This window comes from Cebidichthys violaceus, unplaced genomic scaffold, assembly GCF_023349555.1.
Source record: "Cebidichthys violaceus isolate CVI_PGR_0920_01 unplaced genomic scaffold, fCebVio1.0.p SCAF_15, whole genome shotgun sequence".
Lineage (NCBI taxonomy): Eukaryota > Metazoa > Chordata > Actinopteri > Perciformes > Stichaeidae > Cebidichthys > Cebidichthys violaceus.
The window spans coordinates 13,372,413-13,398,007 of NW_027176318.1; the positions used below are offsets into that span (position 1 = coordinate 13,372,413).

Sequence of the window (25,595 nt, forward strand, 5' to 3'; positions counted from 1 at the left end):
CAGCTGCCACAGTGAACCCGGTCGGTACTGTTCTACCAGAGTTTGCTCTACCGTGTTCTGTGGCTCTAAATGACCCGGGAAGTCACTGAAGGTCCACTCCATCAGATCCTAAACGCGTCCTTCTGTTCTCCTCTTTATCCCTCAGTCAGCGTCAGACAGACACTTCAACACAGCTACCCATAAAGCAGCAGCTCTCGGCTGCCCCCCCCCCCCCAAGTCTCACTTATCTCACCCCGTCCGGTCTGCAGCGGTCGATACGAGCTCCAGCTGGATTTACACTGGCTGTGCTCTGGACCGCGTTGGGTACCGCTCCTGCTGAGGTTAGGGGTTTTTTATTCGAGGAGAAAAATAAATCCTCGGTTGCTCCGTTACAGCATGTTTGTTTTTATTGCGCTGCTGACACTGTAGCTCTCCAGCAACACTTAGGAGACCTATTACATGTTGAAGGATTCCAAACATTCCTCAACCTTTTTTTTTTTTTTTTTGTACCGGGAGCATTTCCCCTCCGGACGAGTGGGAGCACATCAACGCAGACGTGCTCGTCAGCTGTTGCAGATTGCGCAGTAGAACCACTGCGTGATGTTCTCACGTCGTCAAATGTTCGCACACGTTTGAACTCCTTTTTATTTTAATCCCCGAGCAAAGAGGCTGAAGGTTTGTCATGTTCCAAACTTTGGGGGGGGGATTCAGTGAGTTCTGATGTCTCACTTCCTCAGATCTTCCATTAGTCATGTCAGGGAGTCGGGAGGAAAAGTCATTCTCTCCAGTTTGCTGTTTGTGCTCCGGCTTCTGGGCGGAGAGGCTTCTCCTCTAACCCCTGAACACTTGTTTTTTTTTCCAAAGGGAGGAAGTCTGGACTTCTCCTTCAGCCGACCCTGGAAGTCAGCATCACCCCCCCCCCCCCCCCCCGTTTCCCCCCCCCGACATCAAGCCAAGGAGATCGTTCCATCGGGTCTTGGATAATGGCAGAAAATAAGATCTGTGGCAAACGAACGTTAATGATACGTCCATGTTTTATTCAGCGAGATAAACTTCACAAATAAACACCACTTTGAATGCAGCCATAAGAAGAATTAAAGGCTGTAAACAAACCGTGTTGTGGAAGAAAATGTTGACGCTTGTGTTAATCACAGACCTCATCTCGAGCATCTAACCCCCCCCCCAAAAAAAAAACCTGTTCAAGAAACCGGTTGACTTTGATACGAGAGACCTTCAAGTATGAAACATGCCAACTCCCTTCTGGGGTTACAGACTCAACGCACCACCTTGTTTAGGAAAGAAAGAAACATATTTGCATTTCAGTGGCGGTTATCTTGCCGGACTGGATTGGTGACGGAGTGAATTGCGAAGTATTTATCCAGTTCAGCGCTTTTCAAAAGGTTCCCATGCAGCAAACCAAAGCCATTCCTGTGACTGCCGCTCCCTTCCAGCTCCCCAACGTCACACTCCTGCTTCCCTCCAGCACTTGCAGTGAAACATGGCCGCGCTGGCCTGGTACCTTTTTTTTTTTTTGCCGTTATTCAGGCGGCCGTTCTGATTACCTGTCTCGCCTCAGCTCCCGCAGCTACAATTTGACTTTGTGTACACGGGCCGTACATTCCTCTCTACTCCCCTTATTTTGAACCCAGCTGAGGTGCTGACAGCCTGTCTAATACCGCCTGGATGTTCTGCAGTGTCTTTCTGTCATTACTCGGCTCAGAAGCATGAGATGGAGAGACCCCGGGGCACCGAGGCTCTCTGGGAGCTCTCGCCTCGTTCTCTCTCATGCTGTGGTACACTACACTCAAGCTCCTCCAGCGCTGTTATTTACCCCTTTTTTTTTTTTTTTTTCTTGTACTGAGCAAGCACTCATTTTGTCCCCCCCCTCTTGGCGAGTGTCTCAAGCACTGCTTGTTTGAAGATCCACGCCGACAATGGATGTCATAGAGAGCGAAGATTCTCGGGTAATTGAACAACAAATCTGGTTAGTTTGAGGATTTTGTGCGCGGCCGGCTTGTGATGCGTGAGCGGGTGAAAGGACGACGTTAAAGGATGGCTTTAACTGGAGCAGACGGCACTAAGACGCCGCCGGAAGCGACGCAATCGAGTGTCTCCTCCGTCCTCCCGACGCCCAGCGCTGACCTCGCGTCACGTCTCTGGCAGCTGGCGCAGTTCAGATCAGTTTGTCCACAAAGCACGTTTTTACTTTATTTTTTTGACATGTTGACTCTTTAAGAAAATGTGCAGACTGAGCTCTGGATTTGAAGAGTTACAGTTTGTATGATTTTTAAACACGAGGCTTAAGATTTAACCTCGTGTGAACCCGGGGAAGGAAGCCGTCGGGCTTTTCCATTCAGCGTCTCGGCTTTCCTGACCAATTAAATGTGATTCATTGTGGCTGCAGTCACTGGGGAAATACAAACTTTAGTGGCGGGGATGAAATAAATAGTTTTGGTGGCCTAGTTTAACAGCTTCAGATGTGAAACTGATATGGCGTTAGTCATCCTGTGCTGCTGGATCATCTTGTTCATGTTGAGAGACTAAATGTTTGTTCATTGTGGGCTTTCTGTTGCAGAACAGGCTCATTTTATATGACACCATGTCGTTTTTGACTCCAAACTACAAGACAGTCGATCTATTTTACAGATAACAAACCATTCACACAGAATGCATGATGGGTATGAAAAAGGATTGGACACATTTTAAAAACAACTCATCAATTGCAGCCATTGAAAAAGTTGGACTAAACGACATCACATGTTGTTCTTTGTGTGGAGGCATGGACCACCTTCAATGATTATGTTTGTAAGACATGCAGGACGTCAGTTAGTATTTCTGTACGCATCACAAATAAGCATTTGTACGCCGAAAGCATCAATGGTGCTGTTTGTCTATGCGCTTTTACAGCTGCAAGATATGGACAAAAACTACAACAAAAAAAAATCACATTTGAATGTCAATATTTTTGGTGCACAGCTTCTATAATTTAATTTTCTAGGATTTCGAATGGATTCAGCGGGAGGAATAATATTCTAATGCTGAGAAATTGTAGTTTTCAGCAACATAAACACAATCTCATATGCAGCTCGATATGTAGGCCAGCGGTTCTGCACAGGCAGGCATATGTTGTCCAGTAATCTGTTTGATGGAAAAACTGCATCCCGTTGCTATTTAGAAATGGCCGTGATGCATATAAAGCTGTTTGTTTGTTTTTGTTTCATGCATTTTCCTGCAGCTGTTGCTCCGTCTACCACGCTGCATATTGCAGTGTCACTAGTAGGTGTCTGCGTGTGCAGCACACGAGTGAATGTGCTCTCAGCAGATGGCCTTTTGCTCCGATTCCTCTGGAGGAATCTCTCCTCCTTCCTGAGGCTGTTATCGCGCAACACATCTGCTACTCTGATTGCCGCTAAAAGAAACGCATCTAAACGCTGTCATCTCCTCAACCCCGGGCCGAGGCGAACCGGCACAGCAGCTCTGCGGGGTCAGGAGCTTTTAGCCGTACGGATTGCTTCGGGATTAGTTGCTCGCTGCCACGGGGGAATCAGCAACGAGACACGCAGTGACACGGTTGTTTCTCGTTTTGTCCGTCCGCTTGCCTCTCTCCTTCATAAGGCCAAATGTTCCTCTGTTTAGCCCTCTAACCACTACTACCAGTAATCATCTGCTCCACCGGCACCTACCCCCTGCTACGGCAGCCTGTTATCAAAGCTCAGTGTGGCCCCTCCAGGCAGCGCTCTCTGGGCTCGACTTTATTAGCAAGCAGCGTTGGGAAGAAGCCCGCAGAGATCAAACGTGATGGCTCAGTTTGGCTCTTTGCCTCGGCCTGTTTGATGTGCGGTGGGCCTCCTTACCGCTGTTTTTCTGGTTTAGCCACTTTTTGTAACCGTCAGTGTGTTGTTGTCCTCTCACAATAATGTGGTGCAAGAATGGAAAAGTGGAAAACTAAACTGTCTGAAAGCATTATGAGGTGAAGCTTGTGTCAGCTCAGTCGACCTAAAAAACACTTTATGGCCATATTAGCCCGCTTATTAGCCAGCAGGCTAATTTTTTATGAAACCAGCCACTCTGTGCTTTTGTTGCTAATGCTGAATGAGCTTCTACTGAATACATTTGAGAAATAATCCACCAGATGTTTGAAGTATTAAACATTCATGGACTGTTTTCAGAAGTTCTGTAGTTGTTAGAAATCAACCTGCTGGCTAGTTAGCTGCTTAGCAAAGCTAACAAACTAAGCTAACTAGCCAGCAAGCTAATTTATTGTAGAAACTACTTAATGCCTTTGATGCTAATGTGAGCTTCTACTAAATACATAAAAGATTAGTCCAACAAAAGTTTTGAATATTTAACAGTTACTGACTGTAAGGCTTAGAAAGATGCCCCTCAGTTTGTAGCTACGTTAGCTTAAAGTTTTGTAGAAATTGTTAACCGGACTTTTCACAAAAAGCGACAATGACCGGCCTTTTCAATCCACTTCCTCTCTATCTATTAATATGCACAATATGTTCACTCATAGGCTAAATATACCGCTTCTTTTTGTCGCTAGTGGAGTTAGCTGTTAGCGTTTGTCATTTGTGACCAAGCAAACATAGCTAGGTGCTACAAAAGTGAACAGTTTAGCGTCCTTACGACGAACAGCAACTTTTCAGCCAAAATTGTCACTTTCAAAATGATACTTTGTCATTTTCAATGTTCAGAACTGTAGTTGGCTCTTCTCACTCTGTTCCCTGAGCCTCCAACATGGCTGCTGCAGGATGAGTTACATCATCCCAAATCCCCCCAGAGAGAGCGTGGTGTCTGGGGAGTGAGAGTTGGGGTGGGAAAGGGATGCCTTGGCTGCTCTGTTGGCCCGAATCCACCACAAACCTGACCTGGATAGAAGATAAATGCGAATGTTATGCGATAACGTAACTGGGTTCCCATTCAATCTCTTTATTTATTTATTTTTCTTTCTCTAATCCCTTTTTTCGTGCACAGGCCCAGGACAAGAGGAAAGCTCTGGAGGAGACCAAAGCCTACACCACCCAGTCCCTGGCCAGCGTGGCCTACCAGATCAATGCCTTAGCCAACAATGTGCTGCAGCTGCTGGACATCCAGGCCTCGCAGCTGCGGCGCATGGAGTCCTCCATCAACCACATCTCCCAGGTCAGACAGACACACACACACACACACACACACACACACACACACACACACACACACACACACACACACACACACACACCACAGACCATACAGCTGTGAAGAATGGTGCCCCGCACTTCCCACTTCTCCTCTCACTTTCACACAGACTCTGTTATTTTCAAACACAGTACGAGGCCTTCTGTACTCTCCATGGTTCCTTTTTATTGGTCGGTATTCGGTATCGGTCTTGCACAAGTGTCTGACTGGCCGTGTGTTCGGCTAAATGACTGCTGCTCTGTTTGCCTCTTCCTTTATGCTCTTTGTCGACTTAGGAGACGTACAAACATTATAAAACATCGAGCACGATCACTCTAACTTGTGATTTTTGGGTCTGTAATACTCATTACTGAGCAGCACAAACACACAGAGGGACGTAGTTACATGTCTGTCTGGTATATCATAGTAATATCTGGTATTTATTCTGTTAATTCTTTGGCTTATTTGACGGACAGAAATGGACACAAATACCAGATCCACACGTTTTGAAGTTGAATATATCAGGTTAAGCTTGGACTGCAGGACTGCTTTATGGCAATAATAGATTTTTAATATCATTTTTGCATTCATGTGATGTTGTGTTTTGATTTGTCAGTAATTTAGTCAACCAAAAACAGATATTCCTGTCACGTTTTGACACGCGTTTGATTAAAAGAATCATAAGAATCGACCAGTATTAATAAGTTGTGAATGCTGTCATGTGAAGTCCATTGCTCACTGCTGACAGGCAGCTGGGTTTTAAGAGGATAAATAGACGTCGTGTGTGGCTGTGTGTGTCGGTGTGTCGTACTGTTACACAAGTAATATTCATGCTGGATTAAATAAACCATTTCATGATAAGGATGTTAATAGTATTTCCCCGTCTTTGCTGAGCAAAGGAAAAGGAATCAAAGGTCCGTCCCATAAAGACACATTAATAATAAAGGCCTGTTGAGTTCAGTGATTGATGCGAATATAAGCCTGCGCTATTATTTACACTTTTACACAATACAGGTGAACCGATACGTCAGGTCGTTTCTAACCTAATTCGAAAGCTGTGGCTTTCGGCCGCATTCTTCCTCCCCTCACCTTTTTTTCTTTTGTGCAGCATGAGGACTCCTGCCATGTGCAGGTAAATCCATCCGCTCATCCAATGAAGGCATTAAGAGCTCAGACAAATCAACCGGAGAGCCGCAGCCAGGCGGCACCGCGTAGATTACAAGTGGACGGCACCAAACCTGGGACTCATAAAGTCATTGTTTCTGGTTGGAAACATTGTTTATGCGGCGGTGGAGTGATCTCTGATGGAATGGAGGGAGTAGTTCCTCTTTTAGTTTTGTCTTTCCCGTGTTCACTATCTGTGTTTGTCCTCTGGCGGGGCTTCACTCAGAGAGACAGACATTCCTTCTGGACACAGTGAAGGTCAGATTCTCAGTCTAATGGAAGGAAAGAGGACTTGTGAGACTTGAGGGCTTCAGAGAGAGAGAGAGAGAGAGGGTGGGGGGAGGGAGAGAGGGAGAGCTGAAGGAAATGGAAGATGGATGATGACAAGCAAAGAGAGAGAGATGGAGACACGGAGAGAGGGAGGGAGTCTTATTGCTCCTTCAGGTTTTGAGTCAATATCCTGACTATAGCGTTGAGCCGACACCACGCTCACCCTCTGTCTCAGGTCTGAGAAGCTTCTGACAGAGAGACATGCTGCTTTAGATCAGAACAACACTCTCAAACGGTAAACTCCAGTTGTAGCTCACGTTGTTTGACTCTTGTCTTGTGCTCGGGGGGGGGGGGGGGCTCCATCCTTCCTTCCTCTGCTATATTTACGCCCCAGTTTGTGTACTTTGTGTTCAGCCATGGTGAAGCTGAACGAGACGCGCTGATGGTCGGCAGAGACACGGTTTCCTTTTTCTTTTTTTAGTTTAAAAAAAAGTGAAGTTAATCTACAAGCTGTTTCTTCTTCTCCTTCAATCTTTCTCTAATTTGCATAACTTGAATGATTTAGCAGCTTTGCCTTAATAGCTGGAAAGCTAGCGAACGCTGAATGCCTGATGCTCCGTCTTCCTCTCCGTCCGGTTGTTTTCTCTCTGGTTTAGACAGGAGACGTCCTGATGCGTTTCAGTAATAAAGAAGCCCGGCTGTGAGCTCGGCAGGACGTGGGTGTGTTTTATTGCCCTCCGCTGTCCGGTCCAGAGGTGGATCATTATCATGTCGCCCTCGCTGCTCATGGACATGAGATTAGTGTTGCATTCTGATGAATGTGTAATGGAGCCTGCTGCTTGAAATATATATATAATATATATATATATATATATATATATATATATATATATATATATATATATATATATATATATATATATATATATAAATATAAATATGTTGTTTCAACAGTGGAAACGGAGGTTTTCTCAGGTGAATAACCAGTGAAACACGAGCGCGACTCCTTCTTATCCTCGAGACACCGATAATAAACACGCTGCAGAATTTACCAGGCTCTACATAATCAGACCAGCCTTTTCTCCTTCTCTCTCTCTCTCCACAGTCTTTCCTGTTCGTCGTTCAGTTGGTTCTCTGACTGAAGCCCGAGGACCAGTCTCTCTTACATTAACGTGTCAGTCGGTGTGGTGAGACGCTGCCTGGCGTCGGTTTGGTCCGTTTCAAGAGGTTCCCTCTGGTCAGGGTTGTGTCTGCTTAGTGGTGGCATCGCTCCGAGCTGGATGCCAAGTGTGTTGCACTGCACTGCACTGTATTACAGTACAGTGCAGTGCAGTGCAAGTAGTTTTGCATGTGCTGGGAGGTACAAGTATCTATTTTTAAAGGGGTGAAAATTGGGTCCAATTTTAATAACTTCGGCTGCTGCAGTATATTTTAGGCCTCTGTTAATATTCAAACAACTGTAAGGCTGCAACCAATTCCTCCGAGTACTTTTTGGATCCATTAAAATGTTTTCCTAGAGAGCCCACTGGGACCCAATTGCTCGTTTTAGACTAAACGAACCGGTCCCAAAAATATTCAAATTACAATCATGTGAAGAAGAGAGAACTAGCAGGATGATCGTCCCATTTTAGAAGTTTGGGACCAGTGCAGTTTGAAGGATGAATCGACTTTAAAGATCGAAACGTATAGAAGAGATGGTCGACTAACCGTCTGATCAAGAGGCCGGTGGAAACGGTTTTTAATAACATCAGAATCTTATGAATCTTGAATCTTATGTGCTCTGATTAGAACGCGTTTGAATCTGTGCATGGTGTTTATTCAGTATGCTGCTCATTGATATTCAGTGGATGTCGGGCTGCAGTATCACTTCATAGCCAAACGTGTGTGTGTGTGTGTGTGTGTGTGTGTGTGTGTGTGTGTGTGTGTGTGTGTGTGTGTGTGTGTGTGTGTGTGTGTGTGTGTGTGTGTGTGTGTGTGTGTGTGTCTGTGTGTGTGTTGACAGGTATTTGTTTGTGTGTCACCTCCCCTGCCGTCGTCCACAAGTCGGGCTCTCTCTCTCTCTCTCTCTCTCTCTCTCTCTCTCTCTCTCTCTCTCTCTCCTCTCTCTCTCTCTCTCTCTCTCTCTCTCTCTCCTCTCTCTCTCTCTCTCTCTCTCTCTCTCCGCGGCATTGAGGCAGAAAGGGCTGATGGGGAAAGCGGCGTAGCCTGCGGGGCTTCCACCTTGTGCTGCGTGTGAAGTGGCTGCTAGAGGCTGCGAACAGGGAGCGCTTTGTCCGTCCGGCGGAAGAAAAAAGCCTCACATTGAGAACCTCTCTGTGATACCCGAATAGAGCGGGAGGTAGTGTGTGTGTGTGTGTGTGTGTGTGTGTGTGTGTGTGTGTGTGTGTGTGTGTGTGTGTGTGTGTGGTGTGTGTGTGTGTGTGTGTGTGTGTGTGTGTGTGTGTGTGTGTTGGGGGGGTGGGGGGGTCATGCACAAATAGCCAATGTTCAAGCTGCAGCTCCTGTGTCCTGATCGCTGGTATTCAAGTTTTATGGAGGCGCTGCTCGTGAGCTATAATCTGAACTCGTCGTTGTCGTCATAAAAATAAGTGCACCGTTTTGGGTGAAGGGAGTTGTTGGCGCTGAGACATAACAATGGAATAAAAGCAACTTTGTTTGGGAGAAACTCTGACACACTTAAAGTGACGGGAGTTCAGAACAACAGGGGAAGGTGCAGCAATATAAACTGGTATTGTTTGTGCATGCTAGGGGGGGAAAAACACAAGGGTCACTGTTTGATCCACTGAAGGTATTTTTTTAGCAAGCCTGAAGTGAAAACAAACTGTGACGACACATTCATCCCCCTGAGAGGAATACAAGTAGAGCTAACGCGTATTTTAAGTTCCAACAGTTCCATCCTTCATGAATAGAGCCGACCACAAAACAACGATGCCGTCGTTCCTGATGAACTGAGCGTGAAGACTTGTGACTTTAAAAACAGCCAGCGATGCATTTTAGATTTTTTTTTTTTTTTTTTTTTTTTTTTTTTGCATCTGCTCAAAGCTATTTTTAATCACTGCTCTCTTAGGAAATCCCCTTGTTTCACAGTTACTTCTTTTGTCCACTGGATCATTAATAGCATGAATGACCAATGTTTCCGTATGTGTCTTACGGCAGCATGTTAGTCAGGGAGGAGATGCTGAGTCACCTAAGTGTGAGTCTTAAGCTGGTGCTGGTTGATGTGGCCCAAATCTTTAAGCACAATAGAGTCATTTCATGTCTTCATAACGATATATATATCACGATATAGCATGTTTTCTGGGGATTTAATGAGTCCATAAATAGTCCGATCTCGTCCGTCTGTGCTTTAAATACTTAACAAATGAAAAGTATTTTCTCATTTAATTAAAGAACGTAAGTGCCGAAATTACAAAGTATTTTGCCTTTTTATGATTAATTTAGATAACTCATTTGTGTATCATGATATTTGATACATGATTTCATCACAATATGATGCCATTGAAAGACAATTAATGATCCTAATTATCGCCCAGCATCAGTAAAATACAATAGAAACTAAATGCAAACATCTATTTTAGTGTCAAGTATCAAATGCAAGAAATTTAGATGGATTTTTTTCCTTTTTATTTTTAAAGACGTATTTATCCAACTTAAGAATTAAACCACTTTTATACCACAAACTAACCACTCTGTTAATTAATCAAGTGCACATTTGAGTGTCCACATCTGAAAGAGCAGTTGACAGTGTGGTGATAAAACAGCTGTGTGTGTGTGTGTGTGTGGTGTGTGTGTGTGTGTGTGTTGTGTGTGTGTGTGTGTGTGTGTGTGTGTGTGTGTGAGTGTGAGAGAGTGATTTGTTTAAAATGAAGCGTTCAGCTCTCTGTTTCTCCAGTGCAGCATTGTCTTACGATTGATGCTAAATGGCTGCACTTACATTTGGAGCTTGGCCGGTGTGCTGATTGAACCCAGTGACCACCGTGATGAAGCAGCAGAGCAGCAGCAGGCTGGATGCTGGAAGCAGCTGACACGTCTACTGTACTCCGTTGATTCCCACAGCTGTGTGTGTGTGTGTCTCACTGAGATGCTGTTAACAGTTACACAATATTCTTATCTGATCACGAGTCGGGCCCCTGTTTGTATTTGTGCTCTCAGCACGACGTGCATTTCATTGTTTTGGTTATTTCTTTTCATTCCAGTCCTCATTCCCTCAGATGCACAGTTGCATGCCGTCGCGCTCTGCAGCTAGTGTGTGTGTGTGTGTGGTGTGTGTGTGTGTGTGTGTGTGTGTGTGTGTGTGTGTGTGTGTGTGTGAGAACACACACTCATGCAAAGGCTTAAGGTTGCATCTGTGTGCTGCAGTGGTGGCTTTTTGACCTCCCGTCGAGGAAGAATGGCACTCATCCAAACAGGAAATGAAGCCTTTATAGGTCTCTCCGTGTGTCCCCGTGTGTGTGTGTGTGTGTGTGTGTGTACGTGTGTACGTGTGTACGTGTGTACCTGTGGGTGTGTGTGTTCTCGTGTTTCCTGCTTATCCCACTGCTTGCTGTGTATTTTGGTCTCTCCTGCCTCTCCTGGTGGTCTCTCCCACTCGGCTGGCTGTGAAATGCAGCAGAGCTCCATGTGGAGTTTGTCTGTATTTTCTTTTTTCTCTGTTGGATATTTGTCTTCATGCCTCTTTCTGTTTTCAGTGGATTGTGTGTGTGTGTGTGTGTGTGTGTGTGTGTGTGTGTGTGTGTGTGTGTGTGTGACAGAATCTCTGTGGGGCCCAGTGCCTCCATGCTCTGGTTATTTAAAGGTCAAAGACATGCTTCTGATATTAGATGATGATGATATTTTTGTGATTTTTGGCATCATCTTCACCTCTGTTAAAGCGAGTAAACAGGGGGGGGGGGGGGGGTGGGGGGCACTGAAAATAGTAATAAATTAAAAAAAAAAAAACTGACATGGAAGGCAGTTTATTCTCCCGATAGAAAATTAGATTTGTAAACCAGAACACTATGATTATAAATAATTATGTGAAATATAATTATGCCATTGCTAATGATCAACAACCCTATTAATCTTCCATAAACATACAGTGTTATTACAGTCCGGTTATTGTTCCAGAGCAACTAAAACCTCAATGCACATAGACTTCAATTTTTGTAATCATATTTTAAACTTTTTCTTTTTTAAGTTATACATAAATATCACAAAAAATTAGAAATGCTCATCACAATTTCCCAGAAGACCTAAAATTAAGTCCGTGTGTGTGTGTGAACCGTCGCAGCACACGCCCGGCTATCAGGCCTCCGCTCTGCATGAATAGAGGTGAAATGTGAAATGACTGGTGACTGATGCTGCTCAGTGACTCATCAGCTCCTCCTGCCCGCCGTCTCACTTCCCCTCCTGCTCTTCCTTCTTCACCCTCTTCCTCTTCCCCACTGCAGAGCCTCATTACCAGTGCAGTCTTTCCCTCTTAACGACACGCTGCAATTACATGCAATCATCGCACCTCTGTTCTGCAGTTCCTCCCCCTGTTTAAGGAAACTGTAGGCAATTATTTAACCGCTATAAACAAGCTGATTAGGAGACACTCCTCTCCCCTCGCAGAGGATTCAGCTCTCGCTTGTTCGGATGTGAACTTCAGAGCTCTGTCAGAATCCTGTTTGGCCGCAGCCCAAAAAGTTAGATTGGCAAAAGACAAAAAAAAAAAAAAAGTAAGTGCTGCGTTAGACAATCCCTCCAAGGTTTCACACTTCAAATCCTCACACAACCTCTTCTTCTGGCTCCGTCGTGCCACACACGGGTTGTTAGAGTTAACAGAGGAATCCGTGTTTTTGTTTTTTGAGGGATGTTTTAACAAGAAGCTGCCAACCGGAGAGCTCCCGCCCGGGGCGTTTGTGGATGGACGCTCCGTCATGCTCCGCGTTGCACCAACAGCCCAAAACCGGAGGAGACAACCGCTGGACTCCGAAGATGAGGGCCCTTCAGATGTGCCGGCTGTGATCACGCTGAGGAACAGAACCAGACAAAAAAAAAAAAAAGAGGCGTTCGCTCTGCTTCCACAGCCGGTTTGGCTCAGTGCAGCGGTGGGAGGGTTGGATTGCACTGCTCCTACGGATGAGGTCGGACACGGTCAGAAGAGGAAGAAGACAGACTGTAAAAACAGGCATGTGACCGGGAGTTCACCGCTTCTCAAAGTGTCTTGGAGCAGTGGTTTCTGGGGGATGGGCTCTCCACGGGGTCACAAGATCAACCTGAGGGGTCACGAGATGATAGAATCATTTTCTGACTGGATAGTTCTACATTTTCAAGCCCCTTAAATGTGTTTACTTTTACTATTACAAATCCGATGGCTGAGAGACAGTTGATGAGACTTCGATACTTAGATGGATGTGAACAACAGAACCCAAACTTGTGAAATGTTTTTATTGCATGTTGCCTGACATGTTGAGGAAATGTGCTTCATCCTTTTTCTAGCAGGAAGTTAGTTGAGAAAACTGACGGCACTTTCCTGTCTGACAGTTGAATATGAAGCTAACTAGCGTAGCTTAGCACAAACACTGAAAACGGGGGGGGGAAACCAGCTAGCGTGGCTCTGTCCAAAGGAAACAAAACCTGCCGAACAGCATCTTTTTAAAGCTCACTGGTTCACATGTTCTATCTCTTTTGTTTCCATCCATGAAAAAAAAAAAGTGTAAAAAAACCCCGGCACATTCCTCGTTTTATGCGCCTTTTTAATGTTGTCCAAACAAATGCATCTGTACAAGAACATGGCCTACATAACATACAGTCCACAATTGGATCAGGAACAGTGTGATCAAAATTGAAGGAAACAAGACTATACAACCTGAAAAACTTTATCGGTGCTCGACTACAGACACATTTCATTGTCTTTTTTTTACCTTTACTAAACAGTGACACAGTCAGAGTCCAATTCAAAGATGCACCTAAAGGAAGATTACACATTAATGCAACAAAACCACAAGATGTCCTGATGATGATGATGATGATGACCACACCCTAAAGCTCTGCGCCTGTCTGCTCATGAAGAGCACGCTGTTCATGAGGATCCTTCTCCCAGGAGGTTATTTCAGGAAAACCGTATGAAATAACTGAAGCAGGAGCCGAACCCGGCAGGTAGAGAGAGACGGAGAAAGTGGGCGCAGCAGAAACGGCACACTTCATCATAAAATAAGTGAACACATTGAGCATCGCAAATTGTTCAAACCCGCTTCCCCCGGGTTGAACGTGGGTAATGGTGCGAGCGTGACGCGAGCATTTGCAGAGAAAGAGACTTTTTTTTTTTTCCTTTTTCTGGAAAAATAATAGTCCTCATCAGGCTGTCTTCACCTGTTCACGGATCCTCCTGCACAGTGAGCCTGAAACTGAGGCTGAAAATGTCTCTAACAGACGTAGTTATTATCTCCTCGTAATCCTGCAGAACAAGGATTTCCAAATCCTGGACAGCTGTAAAGACGAGCTCGTCTCAGCTCTCAGCCATGAATGTCTTTTTAATAAGACCTCGTGGTCCGTCTTATTTCATAATTATGTGTAGTCCTGCTTTTTATTACGGGCAGTTAAAAAAAAAACGTCTTCATGTTCTTGGACAGCTCTTCGGTGTCTCAGAGGAGCAGTGAGAAGACGCCTCGCTGAGACATTTCTTTAAGCCATCTGCACTCAAACTCTCATCATTAGGCATTGGCACATTGGTCTGGTCTGGTTAGCCGCACAGACACATTGGTATGTAGGGTGTGTTTGTCTACTAGCAGGCTTTTTTTGTTGTGTGTGTGTGTGTGTGTGTGTGTGTGTGTGTGTGTGTGTGTGTGTGTGTGTGTGTGTGTGTGTGTGTGTGTGTGTGTGTGTGTGTGTGTGTGTGGTGTGAGCTCCCTACAGTACATGCTGGGCAGCTTTTTTGTTTGTTTGTCTGCGCGTCTTTCTGCATAGCTGGCATTTTATTGAGGATATCATCCGGCGGCCAGTCTGCCAAAAACCGCTGAAAAGGCTCTTTTTTTTTTCTCTCTCTCTCTCTCTTTTCTCCAACATCTGTAGAAGTGAAACCGGCTGCCGTCTCAGGCCGTATCAAAGTCTACCAACGTTGTTTTCTTATTTGTAGTCTCTTCTCACCTCACCCTCCAGAACGCTGAGTGTTTGTCTGGAGGGGGAGGGAGGGGGGGGGGGGGGGGGGCTTCGACATTCCTTTCCTGCCTTTGATTGACCGTGCGACCGGACTGAGAGATTTATGCCTCCTCTGCCGACGTTGTGTCCAAACACTCCACCCGGAGTGTTAATCGGTGTGACGAGCAGAGGCTGGTTCAAATAAGTCCACTGTGGGAAGAATCGAATCAATCGGTCGATACCACGAGTTTAAAAAGGTACCGGATACAAAAAAAAGGAAGAGAAATCAGACGCCCTCTTTTCACTGAATTCACCCAGAGGAAGAGTTGTTCTCCATTCTTACTACTGAAATGCTTCTTCTAAGTCAGACGGGATGGACATTTCCTCCTGGACCACATCTATCGGAGGACAGTTAAAAGAACACGTCATGAATTTGAGACGTTAAGCTGAGGAATTATCTGTATTTTACAACACCGGCTCTTTTGCGATCGTCTGTGAGGTCTCTTAACGGCGATCCCAGACCGCCCGTGTCGGTGATTCGTCGAGTGACGTCATCGGACTCCTGGGTGTTGGAGTTGAAACATTAACAATGGCCGACGCCGTGTCCCGTTTTTATATTTTGGAGCTGCAGGCTTTCCAAGTGCAGCCGTCACCCCAATGGCAACAATCTGGATGAAAAATAAAATGAATCACAATTATTTAGCCACTTGTTGCTGCTAACAACACAACAAGAATCTCTCACTGTGGCAACAACCGCTGCGCTGACTCACTCGCATCCCAAAAAAAAAATGTGAAGAACCTCTTTCAGTCCTAAGTGGTCTGGGACTGGATATAGTTTGTCTGTCTGGCTTGGACGCGAGGATGACGATGATGGTGTTGGCAGCAGTTCCGATGTGTGACCTCAATCCTCACGGCAGTCGTATAGGTGGCCGAGTCCTCCCTGGGTGTGGTGGGGAGAATCGGGTGGAATTAAAGGAATGGGGGGGGGGGGGGGACGAAAACTTAAACAGGATGCAGAGGAAGAATTGAACGGTAAGAGGAAGACCTTTTTTTAAATACGACGGAGAAGCCAAACACCAGAGCACAGAAGGGAAAAACACCCACAGACCCACAAGCATATGGGTGACGGTGGTTGAAGAACACGTGTGAATCATCCACCCTTCAGTTAAGCAACATCTATCTGAGTTCAGTCTCTGTTGAAAAGTCAGAGGGAGCTATTGGAGCTCCTCACCGGGTCAGTCGAAGGGAGTCGAGCCAAAAGACTCTTTTTCTACTGAGACCTTTTGCATTTTTTTTTTTTTTTTTTTATGTCGGATCCATTTAACGTCTTTTAGGCTCCGGTCAGTAGATGAGCAAAGCGCCTCGCTGCGGTTTTGAATTCGCTCCTCTTGAGATCATCTTCAGGCCGCTCTGTTGCGGCTATTCTCTCAGCGCACAGGAAGGAGATTAGCTCACACCACGCCGCCTTCTCACTTCCCCCCCCCTTTTTTTTTTTTACGCCAGCTGCGATGATGTCGGTCCACACGCTGCTCTCTGATAAGGGGAGAGTGCTCAAGACGAGAACAGACGCTTTCCCAATTTAGATGCAATATTTCAACACCGGTTCTCTCGCTTAGGGGGAGTTTCTTTCGGTTAGTTTGCAGTGGGACTTTTCCTCTTTTGTGAGTTTTGGCTGAAAACTGCTTTTTCGCCGTGATATCTTATGATAACTATGTCCCATGGCTTTGACAAGAGCATAGTAATTGTATGTTTTGCACGTTTAATAAATTCTAATTCTCCAAATCGCTGCTGATTTCGTTTTATTATATATTCGTCGCGTAGCATCGCGCTGGAAAAAGGATGTTCACCCGTTTTCCATCACTGCTGATCTGAGCTGGAGTCGATCGTGACTTCTGCAGAGTCATCCGTCGTGGGAATGAATACCGATTTGAAACGGTTCCCACTGAAGACAAAAGCCAGATGTTTGTGGGTGTAAGTTAGTTTTCTTGTCCAGTGGGAAAGGGGCTTAGGAGAGGACGGTGAGCTGGAGTCACAGTGAGGTGAAATGAGGATAGAGCTGTATTTTGGAAGTAAAACCAGACCTAGACGGACTGAGCTATTCCTTAATCCTCCTTTTACTTCTTCTCCATCATAATATCGCTGTACCCCTGCAAGTGTAAGGCAGAAATACTGATTACAATTTTGGCCCAGTTGTTTCCAGACGGTCGTGATTAATGACCGTTACCTCTGAGCTTTGTGTGGAGTCACATTATTCGCTCCAATCCAGTGGCAGTGGAGGCGCAACACGCTGGAGTTTGAAGTGTTGCTAAAATGGAATATTTGTGCATCGGTTTGTTCCCCTCATTGGGAAGACTTTGTCACCGCAGTTCTTTTCTGTATTTTTTTTATTTTTGATGTTAAGAGCCTCTCATGTTCTGGCAGCCCAGCTCAGGTTAGAAGAGATGACTGTATTAGACGCTCTGCCATCCCCCTTTAATTCAAACAGACACAACAAAGCATTGGAACAGAACGGATGTTTCCTCTCTGTATGGGAAGTCTCTGCGGGAGCAATTATGTATGAGCAACTTTTCCTGTTATGAAATATTGATTCTTTTTTTTTTTTTTTTTTCTGTCATTTTGAACAATCCACTGTCTTATATCCTTTGTGTGTCCTGTAAGAAGCACAGACTGCATACAAGCAGTGGACGCAGTCGTTTTTTGCAACCAGTGAACGGAGGTGACCATGTTTGGACTTCTGAGGAGTAACGTAGAGACGCCGTATACGGCTCTGGTAGGGTAGCGACCTGTCAAATCACGGTGTAGCCCCGCCCTAAATCATCCCCTGCTTTATGGTCTGTTTGACTCTAAATGGACCATAATGTACTAAATGAACATCATGCTGTATTGAAGAAGACTGTAAACTAGAGATTGAGACCATAAACTCATGTTTACAATGTTTACTGAGGGAATAAATCAAGAGAGAAGTAGAGTCATTTTAGACTAGACTTCTATACAACCAGAGGATGTCGCCCCCTGGTGGACACTAGAGAGAATGCAGCTTTAAGACACTTCTGCATTGGCTTCACGTCACAGAACCGGATGTTGCCGTCTGTGCTCAGCGTCACTTTGCACAAGCTCGTCAGCTCTCGGGTTTAAAATTAGACTTGACGTTGTCCAGAGATGGCTGCACTGTACTGGACTACACACGAGTCCACCAACTCTGGGATGAGTGATACTTGAAGTCGGCCGTACAGTGAAACAGAGAGAGGGCTCAGTCTGGCTCCAGATCCCTGTGGCATGAAAGGAATCCTCTGTTGGAGCTGGTCGTTGATCCCCCCCTCCCACCCCCCCCCATGAGAGACCATCGTTTTACTGCCCTGCCCTCAGCAGACATTGCAGCCTTTCATCTCTCAGAGGAAGGGCAGCTGCTCCTGGGCTCCTCCCGGCTCAGGGGATGGAAATGTGCGATGGTGTTCAGATCTGTTGGAGATTGGCCGTGTTTGAACGCGATGGTTCGTGTTCCACCTTGACGGCAGTCGACTCCAGAACACTAGTCATTGACTCATAGTTTATGAAGCAAAAATGTGATATTTGTTCCATATTTGAAGCCATAATGTTCCTTCTGAGGGTATCAAGAAGGGAAGCCTTATTTCTGGGTTCACTTATTTGTGTTAATTGGAAGCCAGCAGTGTGCAAGGTTTTCCTAATGCGTCCTAAAAGTAATTTGTTTTTATAAAAGGGACAGGCTAATTAATGGAACATTGGCGCAATTGGTGGAAATAAAACACTCTTGGTCCCGAAGGAGCATAAATAACGCATCACAATTTGGCCCAAGAATGTTGCAAAGGGAAGATGAAAGAGAGGTTTTCCCCAATACACAATAGACTTCATATGTGAATGCAGCGGTGCCACACTTCAATCACATTTCAGCACTTTTAATTCTAACTCAGCACTGTCTTTTGTTGTGTATTTAATAATAATAGGTTCCGGGGGTCAGCGTTGTTTCAGATGCACAGACTCGGGTCATTATTCCGTTCAGGCCCCGGTCTCCACCGCAATCGATTTTATTAGCGCGCACTGGCTGTCGTAAAAAGAGATTACAAGCTCGGTGATGAAAAGCGCGGCCTCGTGATTTAATTAAACCTTCTTAAGCTGCTGTATGACGAGTTCATCGAATCCCCGGGGGTCCTTGTTGCGCCGTCGATCACACCCTCATCTCCCGTCTCCCTGTCTCTTTCGCAGACGGTGGACATCCACAAAGAGAAGGTGGCCCGGCGGGAGATCGGGATCCTGACCACCAACAAGAACACCGCGAGGACCCATAAGATCATAGCGCCGGCTAACATGGAGCGGCCTGTCAGGTACATCAGGAAGCCCGTTGACTACAATGTACTGGACGACGTCGGCCACGGCGTTAAGGTGAGTCCTGATTTTTGGGGTATTTTTCCCTCCTTTCGATCTGCTCCCCCCGATCGGCTTTCTCGACACTCAATTAGTTTCTCTGCTTCTGTTCTTCCACCATATCAAATTCTCTTCCCTTCCCCCTCCTCTCCTTCTTGCCAGAGGTATTCCTATCTCCCTCCCTCTCTTCTCTCTCTCGCTCTCTCCCACTTTGACTCGTTTTTCTGGCTCACACTCCATCTCTTGTGCGTTCTCTTTCATCTTCAGAAAGCACCCCTTCTGACCCTACAGGAATATGCTTCAGTGTGGGTTGGTGGGAATGGGTGGAGATGAACTAAAAAAAAAAAAAAAAGCGATTACATCATAAAGCGTACAGGAAAAACAGCTCTATTCTCAGAGCGTTGTGAGAAGGACGAGTTTGTGAGACGTGTTTTTTTTTTTTTCTTCTTCTTTTTTTAAAAGCAATTAGGCCTCGGACCGCCCTCGTAATCTCGTGCTCCAGTTTCTCCGCGGAGGAATGATGTTACAATTAGATTTGTAGTTTGTTTTCACATCGCTACGATCTGAAAGGCGGGAGAAGAGCTGGTTTTCATGTGATGAACTCGCGTGATCCGAGTGCGACATGTTCACTCTCACTCTGGTCCTCACTATAAGGGTCACTGGGTCGTCCTGACGGTGGCGGTAATGACATCAATGCCTGACGGCCGGAGGCTTTTTTTTTTTTTTTTTTTGCCATCTCCCCCTCCCCCCCTGTGAGCATCCTCTGCCCCATCAATCAGCCAATCAATTGCAGCTTTCAGACGGATTGGATTAGAGGTCCGCCATCACCGTCCCGTAGCGTCACAGGCATTGATAAAGCAGGATAAAAGCCGTTGTGTCGCTCTCAATTTATGGAATTACGCTGGACACTCCCGTCGTGGTGGAAGAGTGCGACGGCTAATGGGGAAGTGAAAGATTTTATTTGGTTGTGTTTCCCACGCCGGGGACCAGTCCAACAGTCCGGATGCTGTGCACTCAAAAGTGTTTTATTATTATTGAATTAAGAGTTTTTTTAGATCGCAAATTCACTTTCTTTCCAAATTTGAGATGATAACTATGAAGCTAGAGGCTGTTAGCTTAGCCTAGCATAAAGACAAAGTTATTAACGCGTTGTATCTCATACATGTGCTGTTATTGATTCTTGGTGTAAACTAGTGAGCTTTAGGAGCGATGGTAGGCAGATTTAGAAACTTTGTGGAAAGCCTGGCTAGCTGTTTCCCCCTGCTTTCAGTCTTTATGCTAAGCTAAGCTAATTGACACCCGGCTCTATCGCCATAGTTCGTGCACAGACCGCTAACTACAAGCGAGAAAGGGAGTAAGTCAAACTATTGCTTTAATCATTCGATAGTATTTCTACAATCGCAAGACAAACATCCCAGTGAGGCCCGTGTGAATCATCCACTCGTCTGACTTTACTCTCTCCAACATAAGAGAGCACGACATCGTTGAAGAAAAGTCTCAAATTACCGAAACCACTGTGATTCATGGCTGCTTTGAGAGTGTTCAGATGCATCTATTTTAGGAACATTGCATAGTACTCTGGGCCTAATCTCAGTGGATGTTCTCCTTAAAATGTCTTTATGAACGCTGCGTTTATGTAGTGAATGTGATGGGGAACACACACACACACGCACACACACACGCACACGCACACGCTCCTGCAGCCGTCCTACATCACTCACCTCCGTCCATCTATGCAGGTCACAGCCCAAAGAGCCAATCAATACTCAACATCAATACTCCATATTTATTCATATAGTATCCGGTGATGGCCGCTGTCAGATGCCCGGCTTGTATAGAATATCTATAGCCACGGTTTACTTACTGACCACAATCAATACTTTAATAGGAGTGTAAATCATGTCTCTTGCCGCCGGTTAACTGTGCAACTCGCCACATGTGTCTGAGTGTCTGCATCGGCATGCGTTGGTTTTCACGGCCTCTCGCCGTGTTTGTACAGTTAAACAGCAAAGCGTTTAACTTTATTAAATAGAAGCCGATGTCGGATCCAAACGAGCAATACGGGGGGGGGGGATTAGAAGGTGAAATTCATCTGGTAGATAATCTGATTCTTCTCTGAGCATCATGTCAATAATAATTTGATCTGGCGGATCAGGATGTTCCTGCGTCTCAGGGCGCCCCGACTGTGACGAGACGCTTTAATGCCAACGACCAGATTTATTCTTCCAGTCGGCCGACCTTCAATCTAGTCAGCGGGGATGAAGTCAGGTGTATGAAGTTAGATTGCATTCGTTGTTGTGTCAGGTATGAGTTTAAAAGATTATCTTAGTGGTTAATAAAGTATATTTAGAACTTAAAGTATAATTCTGAATCTACTACGTCACTCAATCTATTTCCAAATTTTACATTCTTGATTCTTGTAGCATTTAAATACAAAAGCACATTAGCAGCTGTGACATGTCCCACCGGTTGGAACAGTTTGTCATCTTTCTTTGGACGTTATTTTTCAGGATGTCTCCTTGGCGACTGCCATAATAAACTCAGGAAGTCTTTCATGCCGATGGTTGACAGACTCGCCCAGCCCTGACGGACTGCACTGCTCCGGTTTTTTTCCCCTCCCCAGCTCGACACGCCGAGCCTTTTTCTGGACTCGATAATGACCTTAATCTGAACCTGTCTGTCCCATTATTCAACTTGGGACGATTCCCAAAAGCGCTTCCCACACGGCAGTAAAAAAAAAACTCAGAGATACGGCATTAGCCAGGAAGATAAGGGACGGCGGTCGTGGGCCTTTGCGTGACCTAGATTGTAAAGTGAATCCCGTCTAGCACTGATAACCCGGGGTGGGTGAAATTTGAATGTGAAATTTCCCGTTCACAGCTGCACTGAAGGTGTTTTTCTGTTTTTATAATGATTGTATCACGCTGACCTTGGGTGTGAATTTGCTTTTTTTTTGGGGTTTCATCTCGACTCGTGAGAAGCTACAATGCTTTCTGCAAAGGCCACTGGGGGAAGCTGCATTATAGATGAGCCACTTGACTCTGCAGTTGTCAATCCCCACTGCTTCTGTTGGCTCTGTATTCCCTTTGACATCAGCCCACACAAGTACAAAGGTGGTTTTTTTTGTTTGTTTTTTTTATCGCTGCCAGTAATGCAATCGTCTCCAAACACCCCCCCCCCCCCCCCCCCCCCCAAAAAAAAAAAAAGAATCAAATACGTGCTCAGTGGACTCCTGTGAGACAGCTTTTTGACGCACCGCGTTCAGATCGAACTTGTTTGGCTCGTTCCCGATATCTGCCTCGTCTCCTCCTGTGATTTCCTTCCAGTGCGACCGTGGCACTGGGTGTGGTGCTGCAGGCCTGCGGCCACACTGTGTTTTCCTCCCGCTACAATGACTCGTAACCGCTGACCTGCCCGGGTCTTACTAAATGTTTACTCAGTGTAAATACAACCAGGAATCATTTTCCTCCTGCTCACTTGTACTTTGACTTCCTCTGATCCGTTTATGGCCATTTTGACATGCCTTCTTTCTCTCTCTCTCTCTCTCTCTCTCTCTCTCTCTCTCTCTCTCTCTCTCTCTCTCTCTCTCTCTCTCTCTCTCTCTCTCTCTCTCTTTTTTTTTTCTTGCTTCGCCTTCATAAGTGGCTAAAAGCCAAGGTAAGTCTGGTTTGTCACATGACCCATTTTACCACGATGTATTATTGATAGATTTGTCCAACTCCCTTTCAAAGCAAACCCCTGTACGTGTCATTATTATTGTCCTTTCCCACGTTACTCCCATTAACAGACTTGCACTGTAGTCCTCTTAGTATAAGTACACCCTCCTTGTCAGTTTAACTGTGTGTGTTGTCCCTTACTCTACACGTGTAGTTGTCCATAAATGTTCTGTAGTCCATCCCAGACAAAGCATGCGCTCTACATCCTTATCTTTTACTGAACAGTTATGCAGAATTCTCAATACTGTAAATCCAGATGTTCAAAGCTTTCGAGTTTTTTTTTTCGGTGGTTACGTGCTTGTTGGAACAATCCAGAGGTTTCTAACCTGCAATCAGCAAGTTGAACATGAGCTGGGGGGGGTGTTGCATAACTGTTCAAATATTACCAACAGAAATAAACATCTATGTCGTCATCTGGGCAGCCGATAACATTTGATTTTTGTCACACAAAGTGTATGAGGTCATTTGTTTCTTCTTCTTCTTCTTCTTCTTCTTGGAACCACAGCAACATGGAAACAATCAGTCAGTCAGAGGAGGAACACTATCGAGGACCAATCCGCCGACGCAGAAGCCGCCGAGCCCTCCCATGTCAGGGCGCGGCACACTCGGGTAAAGATTTCCGTTTCAGTCGCCGTGAAAAAAAAAAAAAAAAATGCAAATAATCCTCTAATTATGAAACAGTGAATGAAGAGGAAAAAAACCCGAGCTCTTGTGGGGGCGATACAAGAACATGCAGTTAAAGTAAATGTCACAGTTATTTATATTTTAGATTATATTTATGAATATATGTTTGGTGAAGAGTAACACGGTGAACAAACAACCAGCTGAGCTAACAGGAGGACATTCTTTCACATTTGAAATGACAAAACTGAATCCAGGCAAAATAAAACTCTGGTAACTTTTTATCTGTTGGTGTCGTCTGACGCACAGCAGCAGTCGGCGACATTAATCAGATATTAATTCCAAAGGTAAACTGTGATGCGGCCCGGAGCCTCCAGCTGAGTAAACTGATGGGATTTCCGCCGCTCCGGTGAACACGGCCTCGCTGTTTTGAATAGTAGGACTTGCACCGAGTTATGATCGTTCCTGTCCACGATTTTTAACATTTACCTGTCTCTCCGTCTCCGGCCTCCGCAGACGCAACACGTCCTACAAGACCCTGGAGCCGGTGAAGCCGCCCACGGTGCCCAACGACTACATGACCAGCCCCGCCCGACTCGGCGCCCAGCACGGCCAGCAGAGCCCCGGGCGCACGGCGTCGCTCAACCAGAGGCAACGCACACACAGGTAGACGAGAAGAGTCACACACACACACACACACACACACACACACACACACACACACCAGAGCAGCTCTGCAGGTTATTAATAGACTCGTGATAATTGATTTATGTGTCACTATTTTCTCCGTTTCGTAACATTGATGATTAAATATCTTTGTTATGTGACACAAACGAACAACAACAAGGTGCCATGCTGAGCTTTGGGAGCTTTAATGTAATTAACTTCTATTTTTAAACATTTTACAGACCAAACGATTCACCCGTTAATCAGAGAAATAGGAAATAAATGAGTCGACAATGGAAAATAATTACTTGCACGACACACTGGGAGGTTCTTTGCACTTTGCAGGAAAATGTGGACGCGCGTATATAGATTAGTTACAGCAGCGGATCAACACACACCCCCACACCCACACACACCCACACCCACACCCACACACACACACACACTCTCTCACACACACACACACAAGTTACATGATATGAAATAAGAGTCAATAACCTGCAGTAGGAGCAGCAAGTACAGAGTAGACAGAAGCAGTGGTAGTATGATTACAATGTAGAGAAATCAAATGACAGTATACCTCCAAAGAACTACAAAGTAGCAACACTGCAAAGTACTATGAATACACAATAACAGAAGTACTTTACCGTATACAGACCAGAGTAGTAGCAGAAGCTCAATGCACCAATAAGGACTTGATGTGTACAGGAAAAGGTTGCATATAAACTTTAAGAAGCAACTTTAAAGTTTAACAGCCTACAGTTAGATCAATCAAGTTGCTCATAATGTGGAGTCACTGTTGGCTTCGTAGCACCAAAACTGAAAGCAGTCAGCCATTGTTGCCCCCTGCTGATGTGATGGAGTTATAGATCTAAAGTTATACAACAAGCTTTATGGGTAAAAGTCTCTCAAACCTGCAGATGAAATGTTAATCAACTCTACAAAGCTTTTAACCGAGAGCAAAACCGCTACTTCATATTTCATTTTTTGGATAGGTACGAGTGGAATTAGTGCTCCAGCTACACCTTTTAAACTGAGCACTAAACGTGTACTCAGTGTTTCAGTAATGTGAGAAAAGCATCTCTCCAAAAACAAACTAAAAACCACGTTCCCCTCTGTGTCATATAGTTCTAATCTCCTCTCTTAGTTCAGCTGTTTTGATCATTTTCTCACCTCTCCTCCTCACTAAATCCAGCGTTTAGTGTTTGTCAGGGGGTTTGTTACTGCAGCCTGAATCACTTTGATATTAATATCTGTAAAAGCCTCTGATTATGAAGTGCTGAAGAAAAAAAAAAAAAAACCTAAGTCGACTGCAGCATGGAAACCCTTCGAACACGACTCTCAAGGATTGTTACCCAGAACTCTCCTTCATCAAATCTGAGTTACGAGCCAGAGAAGTCGCCTCATTAGCTAAAAAGCCTGTTATGCTGACTGTGATGCTCATAAATATTACATAAGTATTTTATTTTCCCTGATGTGGAAACCAACTTCTCTCTCCCGCTCATGTATGTTTGCACAAAGCAAACTTCTTCTTCTGCT

General features: G+C 45.2%; 1 protein-coding gene across 10 annotated transcripts in view; it reads left to right on the forward strand.

The window, feature by feature from the left end:
• The window catches only part of abi1a (abl-interactor 1a), a 42,811-nt gene that overhangs the window by 5,436 nt on the left and 11,780 nt on the right, over positions 1–25,595 (forward strand). For 6 of the 10 annotated variants that reach the window (XM_068710156.1, XM_068710158.1, XM_068710159.1 and 3 more), the window contains exons 2-6: positions 4,957–5,124; positions 18,895–19,071; positions 22,696–22,710; positions 23,275–23,378; positions 23,907–24,056. In XM_068710156.1, the coding sequence (XP_068566257.1) occupies positions 4,957–5,124; positions 18,895–19,071; positions 22,696–22,710; positions 23,275–23,378; positions 23,907–24,056 (614 nt within the window). The remainder of the gene's footprint in view (positions 1–4,956; positions 5,125–18,894; positions 19,072–22,695; positions 22,711–23,274; positions 23,379–23,906; positions 24,057–25,595) is intronic. The other 4 variants (XM_068710157.1, XM_068710160.1, XM_068710162.1 and 1 more) reach the window with 1 other exon arrangement.